This window comes from Micromesistius poutassou, assembly GCF_964030765.1.
Source record: "Micromesistius poutassou genome assembly, chromosome: 14".
In the NCBI taxonomy this organism is placed as follows: Eukaryota; Metazoa; Chordata; class Actinopteri; order Gadiformes; family Gadidae; genus Micromesistius; species Micromesistius poutassou.
In genome coordinates, this window is record NC_140284.1 from 17989220 (window position 1) to 18007645 (window position 18426).

Sequence of the window (18426 nt, forward strand, 5' to 3'; positions counted from 1 at the left end):
CCAATCATGCGCATTTAAAAAAATATGTATAAGTAGAATAAAAATAAATTAATTAAAAGTAATTTTACGTTTGAGTAAAATTCACCTCGATTTCACCTTCATGCTCCTCGGCTGCGCAAACAATTCTTAGGCTAAAACACGACAGCAACAGAGATGAACAGGTGACCGTATTGTGGTCAGATCTTAGGGGTTAAACCAAGCGAATGACCCCAGACAGTCTGATAACCGAAAACCGCAGCTCGTACGATCGCTCGAAAACCCCAGGCAGTTAAATCACTTGAAAACCCCAGCCAATCAGATCGCTCAAAAAAAAGAGAGAAAAAATAATAATAATAAAATCGTTGTGTGCTGTTACATAAATGCTCTGTGTATTTGTTATGATATCATGTTCTGAATATAAATTATTCATTTAATGTAAAGCTTAAGAAGTTAATTTTGATGTCCAACTGTTTTGATCCATACGTAAGAGGAATATATGAATGTCTAACTAACGTCTAATTTTCTCTGTCAATCACGTTGGCCTGAGTTTAAAGAGACATTTGAATGGAAATTTAATAAGTTAAAATGTTGATTAGAAAAACATTGAAATGCCACTTGCTCATCTTCCATTAGGAGCATAAAAAAATGTGTAAAAAAACCTTTCTATGCTTGCTTTGAGCAGGATGGACGTAGGTAGACGGGAATGTATCATTTTGTCTTCCTCTACTCTGCTGCATCCAAAATGACAATAACAAAATTCTAAGGATAAAGATACATTCATATTACACACAATTGTAAAAGCCATCATATTTTGGGGTGTATTGCAATAAGGCTTAAATGACAATGTTTTTGTTTTATTTATTTTAATTTACTAAATGATGTGATACAAAATGCAAAACAGCTTAATTGTATGCATACAATTTCCATATAAATACATGAACCAGTCTGGACACCATTATTCTGTCTATGACCCATTATCAAAATAATCAAATGATAATAAGTTAGTTGAATTATTAAAGTAACTTACAATTATTTGATTATTTTGATAATGGGTCGAAGACAGAAACTATGAAACTGTCAGCCATTCCATCTGTTTAACTTAAATAGATTGAATGAGAAAAAAGACTTTCAAAATGTACACACTTAACCATTAACTCATAACTTTCGTGTTAAACAAAATAAACCTTATTCGATTTCGTATTTTAGTAAGTATAATGCCATATATTAGTGGGTTGATAATAGGAGGTATTATAAAAAACTCTATAGAAAATACATTTTTAATTATTGGCGACACATCTGCTGAGCCAAATCGCATAAACATCACATCAAACAACACAGCCACGGTCACATTGAGCAGAGTCAGTAAATGTGGCAAACAAGTCTGCATGAATTTTCCTCGGCTCTCTATCGACTTCACACATGTTCTGACCAGATAAACATACGACATGAAAATATAAACAAAATGAAAAAAATAAATAATGATGGTAATATAACCCATAACAGTGTTTGTCAGACCAGGAGAACAAGTGATTTTAACAATCACCCAACTGGCACAATAGAGTTTATCGATATGCAAGCCACATAATTTCAATGTAGATGTTTTGATAATAGAAACCAGTACAATTAAAAAAGGAATAACCCAGGAGAAGCATGTAAGCAGACAGACGTTCTGCTTTTTCATAAGAGAGTGATAGTCGAGTGGTCGGCATATTGCTGCATACCTGTCATAGGCCATCAGTGCAAGGATAGAATATTCAATGCAGACTGAGGAATATATGACCAGACTCTGCACCACACAACCCCCAAACGAGATCACGTGGCGAGAGTACAGCAGGTCCAGAAGGAACTTGGGGTAGAATCCGCCAGTTCCGTAAAGAGCATTGAGGCACAGGTTACACACAAAGATATACATGGGTTGGTGGAGGTTGTGGTCCAAGATGATGGTCAGAACCAGGGAAATGTTAACCATCAGAATCACAAAGTAGCAAAGTAGAGTGAGGGAGAAAATAACCATTCTGTTGGTGGTCTCCCCGCTCAACCCTGAAAGTGTCAACGTTGTTATGACAGAAGTGTTATCCATGATCATGACATGATCTACAGTAGCCTCCTCTTCACTTCACTCCTTCACTGTGAGTCAGGCATCGTTGGTGCTTTGAAACTCATGTGGTCATTATGTAGGTGTTGACTGTTTCCCCATGCGGCCTGCAAAGTGGTTCAGATGAGACACAGTCACACTGGGGTGGGTCACAGAGCTGCCTGCCACCACTCACTCTTCTATTCATCACCCTAGGTGTATTCGTAATGTACCAATGAGAAGTCCACTGTATCATTCAATGTGATTTTGGTCTTTGTGTGTTGTAGTAAAATGTATTCTTGAATAAAACAATCATTGGTTGATCGATACATTTAATGACACATAGAACACTGTTGCTATTGGATCATGTGGGGGACACTCTGCGGTCAAGTGTGGATTCTGACTTGTTGATTAATTGCTGGCCAATGAAATAGTAAAAGTCTATGAACCACTTGAGCGTCTACAGAATAACTAAACTCGAAAGTGGGTGAAAATGATTGTGGCTTTTAATCATTGCCATTGTCGGGATTCGATTAAACACATATTCATTCATCCTATATTCTATATCCATAAACTCCATTCGTACTTCAGAAAGTACTAAGGATATGAAAAGAGTAAATTGTGATTCGGCACATCCAAGCCAAACCATGCATTCACACCAAAGGCGAAGGCGCAGCACATGTACATACAATGTCAATACAAAGACGCAATTAGATGCACGTTTTTTGCCAGACAAGCCAGCTGTGCGAATGGCTTGATGCTGAATCATTATCCCAAGAAACTTTTCTTGCACAAGAGAAGTAGAATATTGGCTTTGTTTTTGGTGTGAACACACCTTAAGAGTGCTGGCCGCCAAAGATTGGTGTTTGTCCACTTCTTTTTTTGGTTACTTGAAATTGTAGCGTGACACACATATAAATACACACATCAAAATTTACTAAAAAAACAAATATTATTACTGTTAATGTTGAAGCCCATTGATGTAAATCTCAGCTAATGTCCAAAACTATCAAACAAACCTAGGTTAATATTTGCTGTTGTACGGCCTAATCTGCCTCTATATCGTTTGGGTTCATTCTTCAGAGTCCTCACTGAGACCCTCTTTTCGGTCACTGATTCAGTGATACGCCCTCCCTCAACGTTCAGAAAGCCTTCTGTTAGAGTTGGACTTAAAGGACAACTTCGGGATTTTTGAACCTAGAGCCTATTTTCCTTTCATTTTGGGTCTTAGGGACTAATTGCCAACAATACTTTTGGTCCAGTGCGGAGCGTGAAAGTGGAAGCCGCAATTCACGAAACCGGATGCAATGTCAACCTTGAAATGCTGTATGTACAGTTAGGCTTTCTAATAGTGCTTGTTTTTCCACTGACATTTGCATTATAAGTGTGACAACATTATCGAATGGATCCCTACAGAGGAAAACAACATTTGCTTATCTCTGGCTTGAATTGAAGTGATGCACAATTTCCACTCATTCAAATAACCAGCTGAAACTATTTGAAGCCACAGGAACAATGTGACGTCAAGCTTTTTGACACTTCATTGTCTATCTATGCTCTGCCATTGAATCCCTACACCAGTTGATCAAACCAATTAAATTGAGCGCTTTGCCCGTTGCCCAGCAACCGGTTATTTGTTTGATTTGGTAAGTTGTTTAGCTCTTTTACGTAAGGGATAATCACCTCAAGGCAGGGCAATAAACAGTTTGATATGCCCGGCTCGTGGACGGCTTACCTTCCATGAGCTGGGCATATCAAACTTTATTGCCCTGCCTTGAGGTGATTATCCCATTAATTGTACTTCTTGCTTGCCAACATAATAAAACAATTAAAATACTTTAATAATTATTATTTTTCTTATTCATATTGCATGCTTATGTATACTCTGTTTGAGTTCATCTCCCTCAAAAAGTGGTCCCCTTTAGAACTATGGTGACTAACGTTAGCTCAGCTGTAGCTAATTAGTTTCTATAGCAACCACACAAGGCTGCATCTGATCACTACTTTAATAACGTAGATGCTTCATTGTATCTTGCTTGCGAAGCTATGTATCGACTGACCCTCCGATAGATTTCCGACACATTTTAGAAACTTTTTTAAACAAGGTTTATTTTTACAATGTACCTCGTGTTTGAAATTTCTGTGTTAGAAAAAAAATACAAAAATGTATCTACTATTTGATGACTCTGCTCAGTCTGCAGCAAGTACAACCGGATCAATCAGGATCAAGCATTCTTAAATGAAGTAGAATAATTTGTTTTAATGGATCACATTTTAAATTTCATGCATTTCATTCTTATTCTTATTACCCAAATATTGCAAGTGTATGATTCTGTATTTTCACCGCCTTTTTTTTTCATGAAAGAATAAGGCAAGACTATATATTGTTGGTTATTTATAATACAGGTTGAGAAGATTTGGTTACAACTGGTTTTTAAAAAGCTTGACATACAAACTATATATACATACAAATAATATTAAGCAATATTTTGACATATTTGAATAAGGGTTTTGTCATCAGTAAGACTCTGATACCAATAGGATGTTTGAGTATCCTATCCCACTAATAGTAATTTTTAAAGGTTATGTACAGAATATTTTTTTAACATAACATTTTTATAATATTTTTTTTTATCTCTTGTAGCTTAATACCATACATAAGAGGGTTCACAATTGGGGGAATCACAACAAACTCAAGTGATATAACTATTGCTGCAAATTGACTAAATTCTTCTATATTAAACCGACTAAGGACAACATCACAAAACATTGAGACAGCAAAATTAGCAAAAAGAACTATATGTGGCAGGCAGCTCTGTAAAACTTTGACCCTAAACTCTAAGGTGCCTTTTCTACAAATAAGTAAAATGCGCAGGTAGGTATATGCAACAAAAAGTAATGGTACAAATATAGTACCTGAAAGAAAAAGTCCAACCACGTTATTGATAAAAGTGGTTACACACGACAGCTTTAAAACAAGCCAGTTTGCGCAGAATACCTTTGGTATTTTATTACCACACAGGGGAAGTGTAAAAGACAGGCAGGCAGATGGAGACAGAACACATACAGGATAGATATACGCCGCAGCTACAATCTTAATCACCTTGTTTGCTGTCATCTTGTTGTGGTAATGCAAGGGGTGACAAACAGCCACATACCTATCATACGCTATGGCACTCATGATGGTCAATTCAAATGTTGCATATGAATAAATAAAGACGATCTGAGCGAAACAAGCCGGAAGGGAAATGGCATGAGTGTCGGATAGAAGGTCTATCAGGAACCTGGGGAAGAAGCCAGCAGATCCATAAAGAGAATTGATGGAGAGACACAAAATCAAAATATACATGGGCTGATGCAGCGATCTCTCTCGTGAGATTACCAGTATGATGATGACATTAGCGAACACAATAACTGAATACAGAAGAAAACAAAAGATAAACGCTGGATAGCGGTAGTATCCAATGTTTCCAAATGCAGTGAGGTTAAAATAAAATGGATATGAACCATTTTCCATTTGACCAACCAAAGGATTGAGAGTTCTTCAGGGGAAGAAAATGTTTCAACACTGGAATCCTCGCATGTTTTCTGTGAAGTTCAAATCCTTCCAAGTCTTTTGTAGGACGATGTTAGTAAGGCTGTGAAAGAGTCGACTGATTACAACTATGAAAAGACTTACATACCTTTTATGCTTATGGTGTTTGTATGGCTAAGAGACGTAGTACTTTGCATGATGTGGTCAAACTACTGTATGAATTTATAACAGAAGCCCAACGCATTCTTATTTTTTTGTTGGATGGGGTTGATGTCATCAGCGTCGTCACACTCTTGAGAATATTTAATATTCACATCCATCTATCTATTCTTGTTTGGGCTTATTCTACTTAAAAGTGTGAGTGAACCCCCTATTTCAGCTAGAATTTGAACACTGAACATTTATATCCGCTCTTTATCCCCACGGTAACTTTGTAATATATATATCTTTAACACTTTGAGTATGAGCATTATAATCAGCAATGTTGAATATGAAGTACTCCACACACCATGGAGTTAACTAAAAGTGTATGTGAGCCTTAACCTTTTCAAATGCAGCCATCACCATTAACTGCTCCCCAGACTGAGAACCACACACACACACACACACACACACACACACACACACACACACACACACACACACACACACACACACACACACACACACACACACACACACACACACACACACACACACACACCGTGGCGGTAGCATTCCTTCTTGGCATCAGTGTCTCTTCGTTGTGATGTCAAAGTGCATCTGATGAGACGATTTCACGAAAAGAAAGTAACTTGAGTTTGGAGCAGACCTGAACGTACACAAACTGGTTGGCATAGACTTGCAAAACATATGATTTTACACCAGTTTGTTCTGAATGACACTATTATTTTGGTAACCTACACCATGGCATTGAATACTATATTTAAGTTCAGAAGACATACTACTAATATGTAAAAAATAACAACACGATTTTTGGTTTACGTAAGTGCCAGTGAAACCAAAATCGTGTTGTTATTTATTAGGCTACGGAAACGGAAACCCCCCAAACTTTTTCGTTATTGTTATTTTTTACTCAAATGTATTAAGTTCGCAAACAGGGGAATTCTCTCTAAAATACATTAAGTCTGCTACTTCCGGCTCACAGCCCTGTTTTTCAGAGTAGTAGTTTCTATTGGCTACATACTCTGGTCAAGTGAGTGTGATGTGTGTTTGACGACATTTGACAACGCCCCTCACATGTTGCTTTTTAAGAAACTTTCCAATATTGTGGGGTGAGGGTGACTAAAGATGGTGACTAAAAAATGTACAGTCAGTACGTTTACATGCACAGCTTAATTAGATTAAAGCCATAGCTCAACTATGCTCCTCAATTGGACAACTGCAATTGTCCGCGTATACATGGCGGTGAGTAAATCGATTAATTGGCCGAAGCGTGTCATGCCCCGGTACGATAGGTGGCGCTGTGCCCATTTCAACTAGTGGTAATAGAGCCACCGGTTGACCTCTTTACGTCACCAGCAACAACAAACTCGAGAAAGATGTTTTCAGTAGACAGCTGTCAGTTCACTTCGGGTCCATATCATTTCTCCGACACTCCATTGTTCCGACCTCTCGGTTGTATGCCGACTCCTCTGGCTGCTCTGCCGGCGGAGCAGTCCGACACCAGCTTCCTCCATCTTCTGCGCCAGCGTTTTAAATAAATCGCAGACCCAAAGTTAGTTGACAGCTGTCTACTGAAAACATCTTTCTCCCACCGGAGCAGCCTCTCCGCCGCCCGTCCGTATACATTCCCCGCCGCGGCGCAATGAATGAATAAAGATCGTAAACACATCGGGAGAAAAAAACATTTATTTTGACAGATGTGCCCGAAGATACTACTTTACAACCTCGTTGATGACTCACATTTAGAAAAACATGTACTTTTAATTCAGCCTCGGGTGAAATCGAAGCATAGTGTCTGTGTGCTTCCACCTTTAATGAATGCATGCCATGCGCGCTCCCACGGCCGGGACACAATTCTTATAGGGGTGACTACATTCACCGGCTTCCTCCATCTTCTGCGCCACCTTTTTAAATAAATCGCCGTTTCTCGTTATCCCTTATCCGACGGTGGCGACAACAGCAACACGACTATTGTCTCCTTCTACTTCCGGCTCACGGCCCCGGGAAAAGATCTTGAGCATGTACAGAACGCAATTCAACGCATAATCCAATTCGACTCTGTACATGCACGCTTAGCTTGACTATGGATCGCATTATCTCTAGGGGTCTTAATTCGACTATGAGTAACCCAATTCGATTTGAGTATAGCTCGACTAAGGTGCATCTTAGTAATCCAATCATAGTTGGACTAAGCCAATAAGTCGACTTTCTTGAGTGTCATGTAAACGCACTGACTGATTGACCCAATAGTGGCGCTATAGCAATTGTCTGAAAATGTTTTTTAATTTTTTAATTTGGGAAAAACACAAAAAAAACAGGCCCTCGCAGCCAATGTTTAGCCGGCAAGGCGCAGCTCCCTAGTAGGCTTGTCACGGCTACGTTTTTAGGGGGCCAAGCACAGTGTGTGAGGTACCCTATTGTGAGCCAATCTCATAAAAAAAACACAGTTTGCTGGTCTCTTCAGCCGATAAATCTGTCTGTTTATCGATTATTATGGTAAACGGCTTGCATAGATTTAATCTACAAAACTCTGTTAAGAGTCTGATAACAAAATGAGATTTCATGTGATTTGTGATTTGAAGCTTGAGTCCAAGTATACCAACTCCTTGAGTCTGGTGCATCCAGAGATGTGTTACGAGTTGGTCAACTAGTTTGCTTGTTAGTTTCATTGGGTTAAGATTATGTGTGTGGAAACAGATGCACAAAAACAACAACAACAAGAGGTTGTGGTTGAGTCCCAAAAACGTTCAGTGTTGGCGTCACAGGCCAAAAAAGGTTGGGAACCACTGCGCTTACCCCTTCTACACACCTTAAGCACTGGAGAGGTTATTGATTCCCAAAGCACCGGTCCTTAAAAACAACAAGTTATTATTGATGTAAGGGGTTGGTGATTGGGCATTTCAGCAATCCCTGGTGTCCGTTGTACACGATAACCCATGGGCTCCAGGGAACACACCTTAAGGGGAATATTCACATTTAGCACCACTAATTACAACCTGGTGGTCACTGCCTTAATGAGGTGTTCAGACAAAAGACCAATGACACACCAACCAACAGGTTCACTTCAATAATAAGAACTTACATTTTGGGTGCATTTCATGAACCTAAAGATTCTTTACATGAAAATGAGGGTAGAAAAAGGAGGGCCATAGGACTGGTTAAAAAGATGGTGCCTTCATTCGTTTGTTTTAAAAAATGGGATGCCTGGGGGAATAGCGATCCTCAGAGGTCGGTCAAACCCATGGCCTTGGCCCTTAAGGCCTGTGTGTGTGTGTGTGTGTGTGTGTGTTAGTCCTGAATTGGATGAACAGTGGTTGAGATTCCTGGCTGGCTGGGATTTATTTTGTCCAAAAAGGTATGATGACCATCCAAACTCTTATTTACAGATATTATGCTAAGATACGTTTATGTGTCTATTTATGTTTCATGAAGGTGGACTAGACGGCCCCAGAGCCGTGTCAAAGTGAAGGGCTTGTAGCTGCAGCGCTCTAATGAATACCACCGGGATAGGGTAAAGCAGCCATGGGTACCAAGTGGATACATGTATGCAAACCAGACCTGTGTCACGACAACAGGTCACGACATCCACTGTCTTGGCTGGTAATTAAACCCTCTCTTGGGAAACCCAGAGAAGGAAACTGCCCATTAAAACAATATCTGAATGGTCCCCCATGATGGGATGAAGTGGTGAGAGAATGATGAAACTCAAGATGATGTTTTATATTGTTTATTGCACTGACCTAGTTATTATTTAACCTTCTGATACTTTTAGTTTATCTTCCTCTGTTCAATTATTATCTTTTACCGCATTTTATTGTTGACTTGGAGGCGCTCTGAAGGGCCTTTGTGTTTAAATGTTGCAATATAAATAGACTTGCTTGCCTAGCGAATATGAAGTTATATTTAGCAGAGCTGACAGGTATGGTTGTTTTGTGTAGGTAAGAGAGGCACTGTTACCGTACAATACCAGCCAGGTGTTGCTGTTTGCTGCGATCCCTTTCCCCGACGAACACAGGTAGCATCCACTGCCATGTTAATAGGGAAGCTAAACCATGTAGCCGTTAGATTGAAACTAGACACGCACATGCACACACATCCAAATGTGCACACACACACACACACATACACACGCACGCACACACACACACACACACACACACACACACACACACTTCAAAGCATATTTTCATAGTTTAAAAGACCTCTATAATCCCCCACTATAAAACATCTCTCTACTTCATGTGTCTACTTCATAAGTATTTGCAGTATTTGCTGAATAACGTGTGTTTTACGATTCTCGAGCTGAGTCAGCTCGATGCTGAAGTTCAGGGTCTTGCCCTCGTCAAAGGTGTAGGTTTGGTCTGAGCTTTAGTGGGGACACTAGTCCTCAGTCCCATCGCGGATTTTGCAAGCGAGTCGAAAGACAAACTGCTAACTATTTCTTGATATTTACTTGCCGAAATTGCTAGACAATTTTCATCGTACATTTCATGCACTTATACACACAATTCCTTGTTTCAGTTTAACAGAATTCCCACATTTCCTTGTTCCGGGTTTAATATCGTTTTGGTAGTCACTTTGGTATCACTTTGATTCAGGGAGCCTGAGGTCTGAACTTCAAGTCCTGTATTCAGATCAGGACTTGCAGGGTGACAGGGGAAAGCTGTGTGATTTCTTGGTGTTCCTTAAAGACATGGAGTTGGACAGTGCAATGCCTCAGCTTTACAAACTGTTCTTATTAGTGGCAACAATTGGAGCTACATCTGCAGGTGTTTGTGTGTGTGAAAGTAGCTTCTCCTGTTTAAAGCCACCAGTAGCGGTTCTACATTGAATTGCGCCCCGGGCGAGACCCCCTCCGTGCGCCCGTACGCTCCGTACGGTCTGGCGGAATTGTTGGCGGGGGGTATGATGCTTCGATACACCATGCTAAGCCTCTCTAGTGAAAGGGAAGAACAGTAATCAAGAGTAATCTTACTACACATGCTTTTAATTCTGTAAAATGGCAGCATTGTCTGTAGAGATAGCAGTGGTAGCACAGGCGGTAGAGGAGATATTCAGTGTCTGGGGGGGCTGCCGGTTTGAGCCCAACTAGACACTTACTGGTTCAGACACTGAACCCAAAACTGTTCCTGATACTGGCTTGCTGGCTACTGACTTGCTCTTATATAAAAGGGCCAAATAATTGACGACGCCTCTCATTGACAGCAATGAACTGCGGGCATATTTGTTGTGTGTCAACATCATCCAACTTATCTTGGTGAACATGGCACACAGCAGCATGGTTCACCCTCATCTGGGTCATAGAGTTTCCGAGCCATGTTTTCAGTCTCCTCAGAGCAATGAAACTTCACTCCGCCTCTGACGATGATGCAGAGATGACCAACTTGATCAAATAGGCCCCTGACCTCAACTGGCATCTCTCTCATTAGACCAGCCACATCTGTGGTGGACTGAATTTTATATTTAGACCTAAACATAGACAGCTGAATTTTAAGGCTGTTTATGTCAGATCAGGCTGGTTGAATCTCTGGGTACTGACCAACAATTTCAGTGATTTCCCCAGTGACCAGCACATCGTCAAGTTCCTGTAGGATTTTCAGATCAGGCTGGTTTGAATCTTGCCTCAGACTGGACATCTACACAGTCTAGCATTTTGTAGTACTCAGTGAGGCTGAAGGTCTGTCCCCTGAAGCTTCTGCGATCCCTTAGAGCTTGCTTAATGTCCCCAATTCATGCACCCATTGCAAAGCATCACGTATTAGAGGACTAGATTCACATGGCAAGGCAAGGCAAGGCAAGGCAACTTTATTTATATAGCACTTTTCATACACAAGGCAGACTCAAAGTGCTTGACATATAAACATTGTCATACAATAAAAGAAAATAATAGATAAGTAAAAAAAGTAAAATAAATAAAGGCAAAGTAAAAAAAAAAAAAAGCATTTTAGAAAGTGCAATGTATTTAAGATCAACAGTCTCTGATACCCACGTCGGGACTCCGACCCGACCTAAAGGAACTTGGTGCTGCAGACTGCAGACTGCGTTATCAAGTTAACACAGTGTGACGCCCCTCTGCTCCCCCTGCGGGCTGCCTGCTGTTCTCGTGGTGGCCACGGCTTCAGGTTGCCGGCCTGCAGTGGGGAGACCAATTAGGGATGATTGGCCTCACCTGGCGCCGGTGTAGGCATATAAGCCCTCACCCGCCTTTGCCTCTTTCTCTCTCTCTCTTGCGTTCAGCACACTTTTTCCGACACACCGCATGCCACTCCACTTACATACGACTGACAAGCATCCATACATTATTTACTTAATACCCCTAGATAACCTTTTTTCTATTACACTTTCAATAAATATAATTTATTGTATTATTGAAACAGTTGTCCTGCCTCTCTTTGTGTTGTGCCCTGAGCCGGGGCGTAACAACAGGGTGTTCCACAATGCATATATAATGCTAGTGGTCGCTGCCTCTTAATTTCTGCTTGTACTCCTGAATGCTTCCCAGACATATTAGCTGCCCAGTCATAGGTTTGACCTCTTAAATAAGCAATGGGAAGGTTAAGCCTCAAGAGAACATCCCTAGCCATTCCAGCAATTGTTTCTCAAGCACTTATAACCTCATACAAGCCAACAAAAACCTCATGAGGTACTAGGTCCTGGACTAACCTATTCGGATGGACACAAAATAATATTTTTGAGGTGTCATGTTAAAAATACACTCAATGGGCTAAAACAATTTGATTCTAGTGCTTGCTTGTGTTGCGCTACAATTATAAGGCAACATTTACGCTCCATATGGTCATCCAGCAAAAATTTACTTTTTTACTTTTTTTACTCAATACAAGATTGTGTATTATGTGTTTTTAAGACTCAATTTGTAGGATTAAGACTAGTGTACCACTAAGAATCCTCAAAACCAGAAAGGCTGTTGAGATTATTTTCCCTGCTCTCTCTGTCTCTTTGCTGTATTTGTCTTCAAAGTTTCATTCAGAGAGGTAAGATGATACATTTATAACAATAAATACAAGGTAAGATGAACTGCTGGCCTAGAAAGTGTTCTCTGTTCAGGCCGCACGCTGAGGTCGTCTTATATTGTCTCTAACAAACCAAAAGTGTTCTGTTTCAACTCAAGCCTTCTGCACTTAATGTTACTTTCATGTACCCTGTAGCCCCAAACTCAACACTACAGAATGTAATTCATTACCTAATTAACTTCATTCTATGGGTCAACATTTTTACGGAAACAAAATAATTATTAAACCCTGTTCTGTGTTTTTTTGTCTAGCTGGTTTGTGACCAATTATTGTCTTGGGTGAAGATGTGGTTCAAAGGAAGCATTGCATCATCTCCTCCCATGTAACATCCAGTGATGACCCCTGAGCTGCCCACTGGGTGGCGTGTGGGAGCGGATTGATATTCACATCCTTAGGGTGCGAGTTTGAATGATTTGGACAGTTTGGCTCAAGAAATGATTATGGGTGTAGTTTGTGCCTCTGTGCTTTGAAATTGACTTGATTGTCATTTCAGCGACATCCAAACCCAGCTGTTTGATCAAAAGTTTTTTGCTGGGACAAAGTCTTGAAAGAGTAGATGAAAGCAGACCTTCACAGTTTGCTTCTGGCTGAGGCACATGCTCCGCCCACGTCTGAGCCCCGCATTGTTTTCTTGTTAGAGGGAGAGAGAGGGGGAATTAGAGAGTGAAGGAGAGAGACCAAGTCTGTGAGTACAGATTCCTTCACTCTTGTAATGCAATGAATCCCTGAAATCATTCTTAATTTTTCAGTCAGATTGGTTAAGAGTGCAGTCAATAAACTGTATAAGACAGTAACTTGCAGGAACTTATATTCTATATTCCCTAGACGTACGAAGAACAAGGTGAGGTATCTCTTGTGTTGTGAAGGAGATCAAGCGATGACCTACCGTCTGTTTGAGGGAAAGCAGCATGCCGAGGAGTACCTGAAGTTCAGGGTCTCGCCCTCGGATCATCTCATACAGCAGGTGGTGGACTTTGTGGAGAAGCAGGTAGGAGGGATCTGGAAGTTGGATCGGGGTCAATGTTTACTGTACAACATACATTGCATAATGCAGTCCACATTGGGCTAGTAAAAAGGTTATGTTAGGTTATGTTAGGTTATGTTACCACTGCTTGTTAACATATAAGAGTTAATGGTTTAATGGGATAGTTAGATGGAGACATAACATCAATAATAATATTCAGAATAATAAATAAATAGATTTATAAATCACTTTTCAAGAGACCCAAAGTGGTTTACATAGGCTACTGAGTGTGTGTGTGTGTGGGGGGGGGAGGGGGGGGGGTTGTGCACACACTACAAGTGTGTGCACAATATAGGTCAACATTCCTAAAGCTAATGCCTTCATTTGAAATGTCTGCATGGTTATAGTTGACTACATGCAGTAGCATGTACAATTTATCAATTGTTCCTTAAAGCAGCTGTAGGCAAAATTTGAGAGCTGTAACGAGAGAGAGCCGAAAAAAGCAAGAGTTTGAAACTAAACTGCCAAAAAGACTTCCCCTTCTTCTCCACTGCCTCCCTACATCCCTCCCCCATTGAGAAATACTATAATAAACTCATGCATCCATGATGGAACACATGAATAGATAGAGGACATTTGGCATACAATTGGCAGGTGGCATGACATGCAGTAATGTTAACGAGTAATGTTAACGATTCCCTCCACATGAGAAACTTGCACACTGTGCCTTCTGGAATGTTATCTCTTTAAAGGTCTCTCGTTAGCATCCCGTTTAACATGCATGGCTGTGTCCTCTGTGTCCTCAGAAAGGGCGGCCCTTTGACTTGGCTCTGGATGTGGGGTGTGGCTCAGGCCAGGGCAGCGTCCTATTGGCCAAGCACTTTGCGTCTGTTGTTGCGACAGACATTAGCCCCGCCCAGATAGAAATGGCCATGGCCGTGCCAAATGTCACATACAAGTAAGTGTGCATTCGGAGGAAGTGGGAAAATTATTGCATTATTTACACGTAATAATGTAACAATGATATTTCACTAAATCTTAGTGATCTCTAAATCTCAGTAATCTAACTTGCAAACATATTTCTCTAGGAGAAAGTGCATCATTTCACTTTTTTTGAGTTTCGACTCGTCTTTAAGATGAAAATGTAGAGTAGAAAGTGAATAACACATGTTTCAAGATATATAATAAAAATTATAATATATCTATATATTTTTAATTAAAATAAAATAAAATACAAATTGTCATAGAGGTATTCCGGGGTTGACCTGTTCATACAACACACACCTAAAAAAAACATCACATGCATGACCTTTGCCCTGTCCTCCATCCACAATCACATAGGTTGAGGTTCAAAGTGTAACCCCACCACTCCCCCCCCCCACCCCGCTCCATCCAGGGTGAGCACGGCGGAGGAGCTGCCGATGCCCAGCGGCTCGGTGGATCTGGTGACCGCCATGTCGGCCTTCCACTGGTTCGACCGCCCACGCTTCCTCCAGGAGGCCCACCGGGTCCTGAAGCCCCGCGGCTGCCTGGCCCTGCTCAACTACACCCTGGACATGGAGCTGAACCGGGCGGGCTGCTGCTCGGACACCCTGAACGCCATCTGCGAAGAGGTGAACCCAGCGGGATGGTCGAGGGCAGTGGTTTTCTAAACCGTGGGTCCAGACCCATTAGTGGGGTAACAGCAGGGGTCACGAAATGACCAACATATATACATACTGTATTTTATTTGATCACTAGTATGTTTTGAAGACAGGGGCATTGCCACTTTTTGGCAATGACAATGTTAAAAAAATATTTGGTGGTTCCTGTGCCAGAAGTCACAGGTTGGTCACAGCATGAGAAAGTCCAATTTGGGAACCCTTGGTCTAGAGTGGTGGGACCATATCCAAGGTGCAGGGTGTTTTACTCCAAGCCCAAAGGTTCTGGGTTCAACTCCAATCTCTGTAGACGATCTGTACCAGAAGAGCTTGATGCACCAACCCTTACATGCTCCTTAATCACATGCATATGAATTCCCTTTCCCTGCAAACAGTAACTACGGACAGGAGAAACTACAACTGAAGGACATGTGCTGCATCTACTTATTACTAGTATTTAAGGTTATATCCATTTTCAGAACATTTCTCCTTAATAACTGAAACCTAGTGAACCAGATTTGCAGGTTCACTTTACATTTGTGGTTGGTTAAATGTGCAGACCTAACAGCAACTTTCTTCTCACTGTTTCTCAATGAAGCAAAAAAAAAAAACAATTGCAAAATAACCGATACAAATGCGATGGTATCAGGCACTCCCTCTCTTATACCAGGCTGGTTTGTGCAGTTCTATGTAGCTCTGCGGAAACATGTCAGTGCTCATCTGGGAACCACATCTAAACCACTCTACAGAGAAAGCTACGAGGCCATCAATTATCCAGACAAGGAGTGGTGAGTCCACCCACCAATGATCTCAGTATTGAGCTTGTACATCAGAATGCATCATGAGATTTTATGTTGGTGATACTCCACCATTTTGAGAGAAGACAGTACTACAACTGAGGAGAGTTGTAGTACTGTAAAATTAAACATAAATATACTGTAACGTAGGCTAAGGAAAACTGTGTTTTGCCATTTCTTGCGTATTTCTTGAGTATCACCATGACAGTTTCAAAGACAACAATGTCGGCCCATAATGACGAATAATTTCACGAATAATAACTAAACAATGACCACAGCAAACTGTACTTAAATGACAGGAAACAGGATAATAAAGGATATGATGACCGGATCGTGTCGGATCAACGTGATTTGACAATAGCAGGGTTGCCAACTTTGGGACTTTGGCTGGAGTGAGACTCTGCAAAATGTCAGTGGGCGTGTGAAGAGTGCGTGCGCGGCGAACATTTTTGATATTTTTCAAGATGGGCTATTTGGCGTGATATCTCATGTGTGTGCGTGAGAGCGTGAGATTGATGCTGAAAGCGTGAGTGTCATGCGAGATGCGTGAGAGTTGGCAACCCTGCAATAGTGATCTGAAAGGGCAGGTTTGTTTTGTATTCCAGGCATGATTGTTTGTGTGTTAGTAAGACAGTACCTCTGTCTGGCTTCATTGGGATGGTGGAGTCATTCTCCAGCTACCAAACGCTCTTCAAGAAGGATCCTGTGGAGGCTCGCAGGCTGTCAGACCAGACCACACACAGGTACACACACACACCAACACACATATTTAGAATAGATGCACATTCAACATGAAAGGCAAAAATACGTTTTTTTGTTTTGTAACACGGTTATAGGAGCAGAATGAAGACTTTTTCACACTGTCTGTGTCTCAGGTTGATGTCGGCCATGGAGGTGACCTCTCCAGACACAGAGGTTGTTGTTGACGTGAAGTACTTCTATGTTCTTGCTTGCAAACCAGCCGAAGACTGAGCTCTCAACTGCTGTGCTGTGACTTCTTGTTCTTCTACAGATGTTAACACACTAATCCTCCATCGCATGCTTAGAATGAATCATGTTTCCTGTACATTGTGTAATGTCAGGCTACATCTAAATGCGTGATTAAAGTGCTTAAAAAAGTTATGACCAGTGAAAGTAGGTGCTCTACAGTACCCACACTATTTTATTTGATGCAAAAAGAGAAAGAGCTGCTTGCAAGATATAGCTATTCACATATAAGGTAGGTGATGTTTTGGTCAGCTCTGGAAAACGAGGATTTGGAAAACTTAATTTGGAATTTAGTCTAGATAAGATTCCACAAGATCGTCCCAACGTATTTTATATATATATATATATATATATATTATTTTTTTCAAATTTAAAAATAAACTTGTTACTATTTAGTTTATATTTGACTGATAATAAAGTACATCTAATCTTATCTTATCTTAAGCTGGTTTTAATGGGTACTCTCTTTCTTTAAGCATGGCAGAATGTATCTTATTCTGAATATATTTCTGCTGAACTACAATGACATGTTAATGTCTGTTTATCTGAATAAACTCCCACTTGCTCAAAAAGTTCTCGAATCGTCCTTATTGACTAAAGATAATTTTATTTGTAGCAGGGTGAACGATTGAATTTTAATGATTAAATAAATTAATTGAATGAACATTGAGAAGCTAAAATCCATGAACATCTGTGAACTATATCAGTTATGGTCCCACAAAGACAAAAACACTCATGTATTATTATTATTATTATTATTATTATTATTATTATCACACCTTATTATTATAGCAGTTATAACTGCTGGTATTTTTTTTTGTAGTAGGCTATTGTTATTGTTTTTTTTGGTCAATCATGTCTGTCTTGCAAAGCTCTGTTTGAGCACTAGAGGTCGGTATTTGAAAACTCAGATGCACTCATTTCTGAGACTTTGATTTTGACCATCTTTTAAGTGAAACTAATTATTATAGAGGCTTGTCAAAAAATACACATTTGGGATATTTCTCAGAATCATTATTACAATATCATTGAGAGACTCAGACTGCACCATCCACCGCGTTAATATGCGCTCCATTATTCGTAAGGCTATTCATTGAGCACATCATCATTTTTGGCAAACTCAGATATAGGCCTACAACTTTTAGGAAGCCCATCTACCGATTCCAATTGATACCAGTACTTTTTATTCTTCTGAAGTCAATAAAGTACTGTCGTATTATCATATCTTCGTTAAAGTGTAGACAAATTAAAATG

The 18426-nt window shown here is 40.4% G+C and overlaps 3 protein-coding genes across 4 annotated transcripts; 1 reads left to right on the forward strand and 2 right to left on the reverse strand.

Annotated features, from left to right (window-relative positions):
- Positions 1 to 1129: 1129 nt before the first annotated feature.
- Positions 1130 to 1993, reverse strand: LOC311358264 (olfactory receptor 2K2-like; the record flags this gene model as incomplete). The annotated part of the gene is made up of 1 exon (XM_084478260.1): positions 1130 to 1993. The coding sequence occupies one exon, from the start codon at positions 1991 to 1993 to the stop codon at positions 1130 to 1132; it is 864 nt and encodes a 287-aa protein (XP_084334386.1).
- Positions 1994 to 4655: 2662 nt separating this feature from the next.
- Positions 4656 to 5570, reverse strand: LOC311358265 (olfactory receptor 51L1-like; the record flags this gene model as incomplete). The annotated part of the gene is made up of 1 exon (XM_084478261.1): positions 4656 to 5570. One exon carries the CDS (start codon positions 5568 to 5570, stop codon positions 4656 to 4658), a length of 915 nt encoding a protein of 304 aa, XP_084334387.1.
- Positions 5571 to 13447: 7877 nt separating this feature from the next.
- LOC311358097 (putative methyltransferase) lies at positions 13448 to 17476 on the forward strand. Of its 2 annotated transcripts, XM_084478094.1 has the most exons (7): positions 13453 to 13469; positions 13620 to 13772; positions 14555 to 14706; positions 15145 to 15361; positions 16073 to 16176; positions 16791 to 16928; positions 17061 to 17476. In XM_084478094.1, exons 2-7 carry the CDS (start codon positions 13662 to 13664, stop codon positions 17155 to 17157), a joined length of 819 nt encoding a protein of 272 aa, XP_084334220.1. In that variant the 5' UTR covers positions 13453 to 13469; positions 13620 to 13661; the 3' UTR covers positions 17158 to 17476. The 2 variants fall into 2 exon arrangements, with proteins under 2 accessions (XP_084334219.1, XP_084334220.1); XM_084478093.1 differs by having other exon boundaries at positions 13448 to 13772.
- The last annotated feature ends 950 nt before the right edge of the window (positions 17477 to 18426 follow it).

Excerpts from the sequence above, each read along its gene's own strand:
- LOC311358097 (XM_084478093.1), top strand. The coding sequence starts at position 13,662 with ATGACCTACCGTCTGTTTGAGGGAAAGCAGCATGCCGAGGAGTACCTG. Across the intron at positions 13,773-14,554 it reads TGGACTTTGTGGAGAAGCAG|AAAGGGCGGCCCTTTGACTT; the intron begins GTAGGAGGGATC and ends CTGTGTCCTCAG. Across the intron at positions 16,929-17,060 it reads TCAGACCAGACCACACACAG|GTTGATGTCGGCCATGGAGG; the intron begins GTACACACACAC and ends TCTGTGTCTCAG.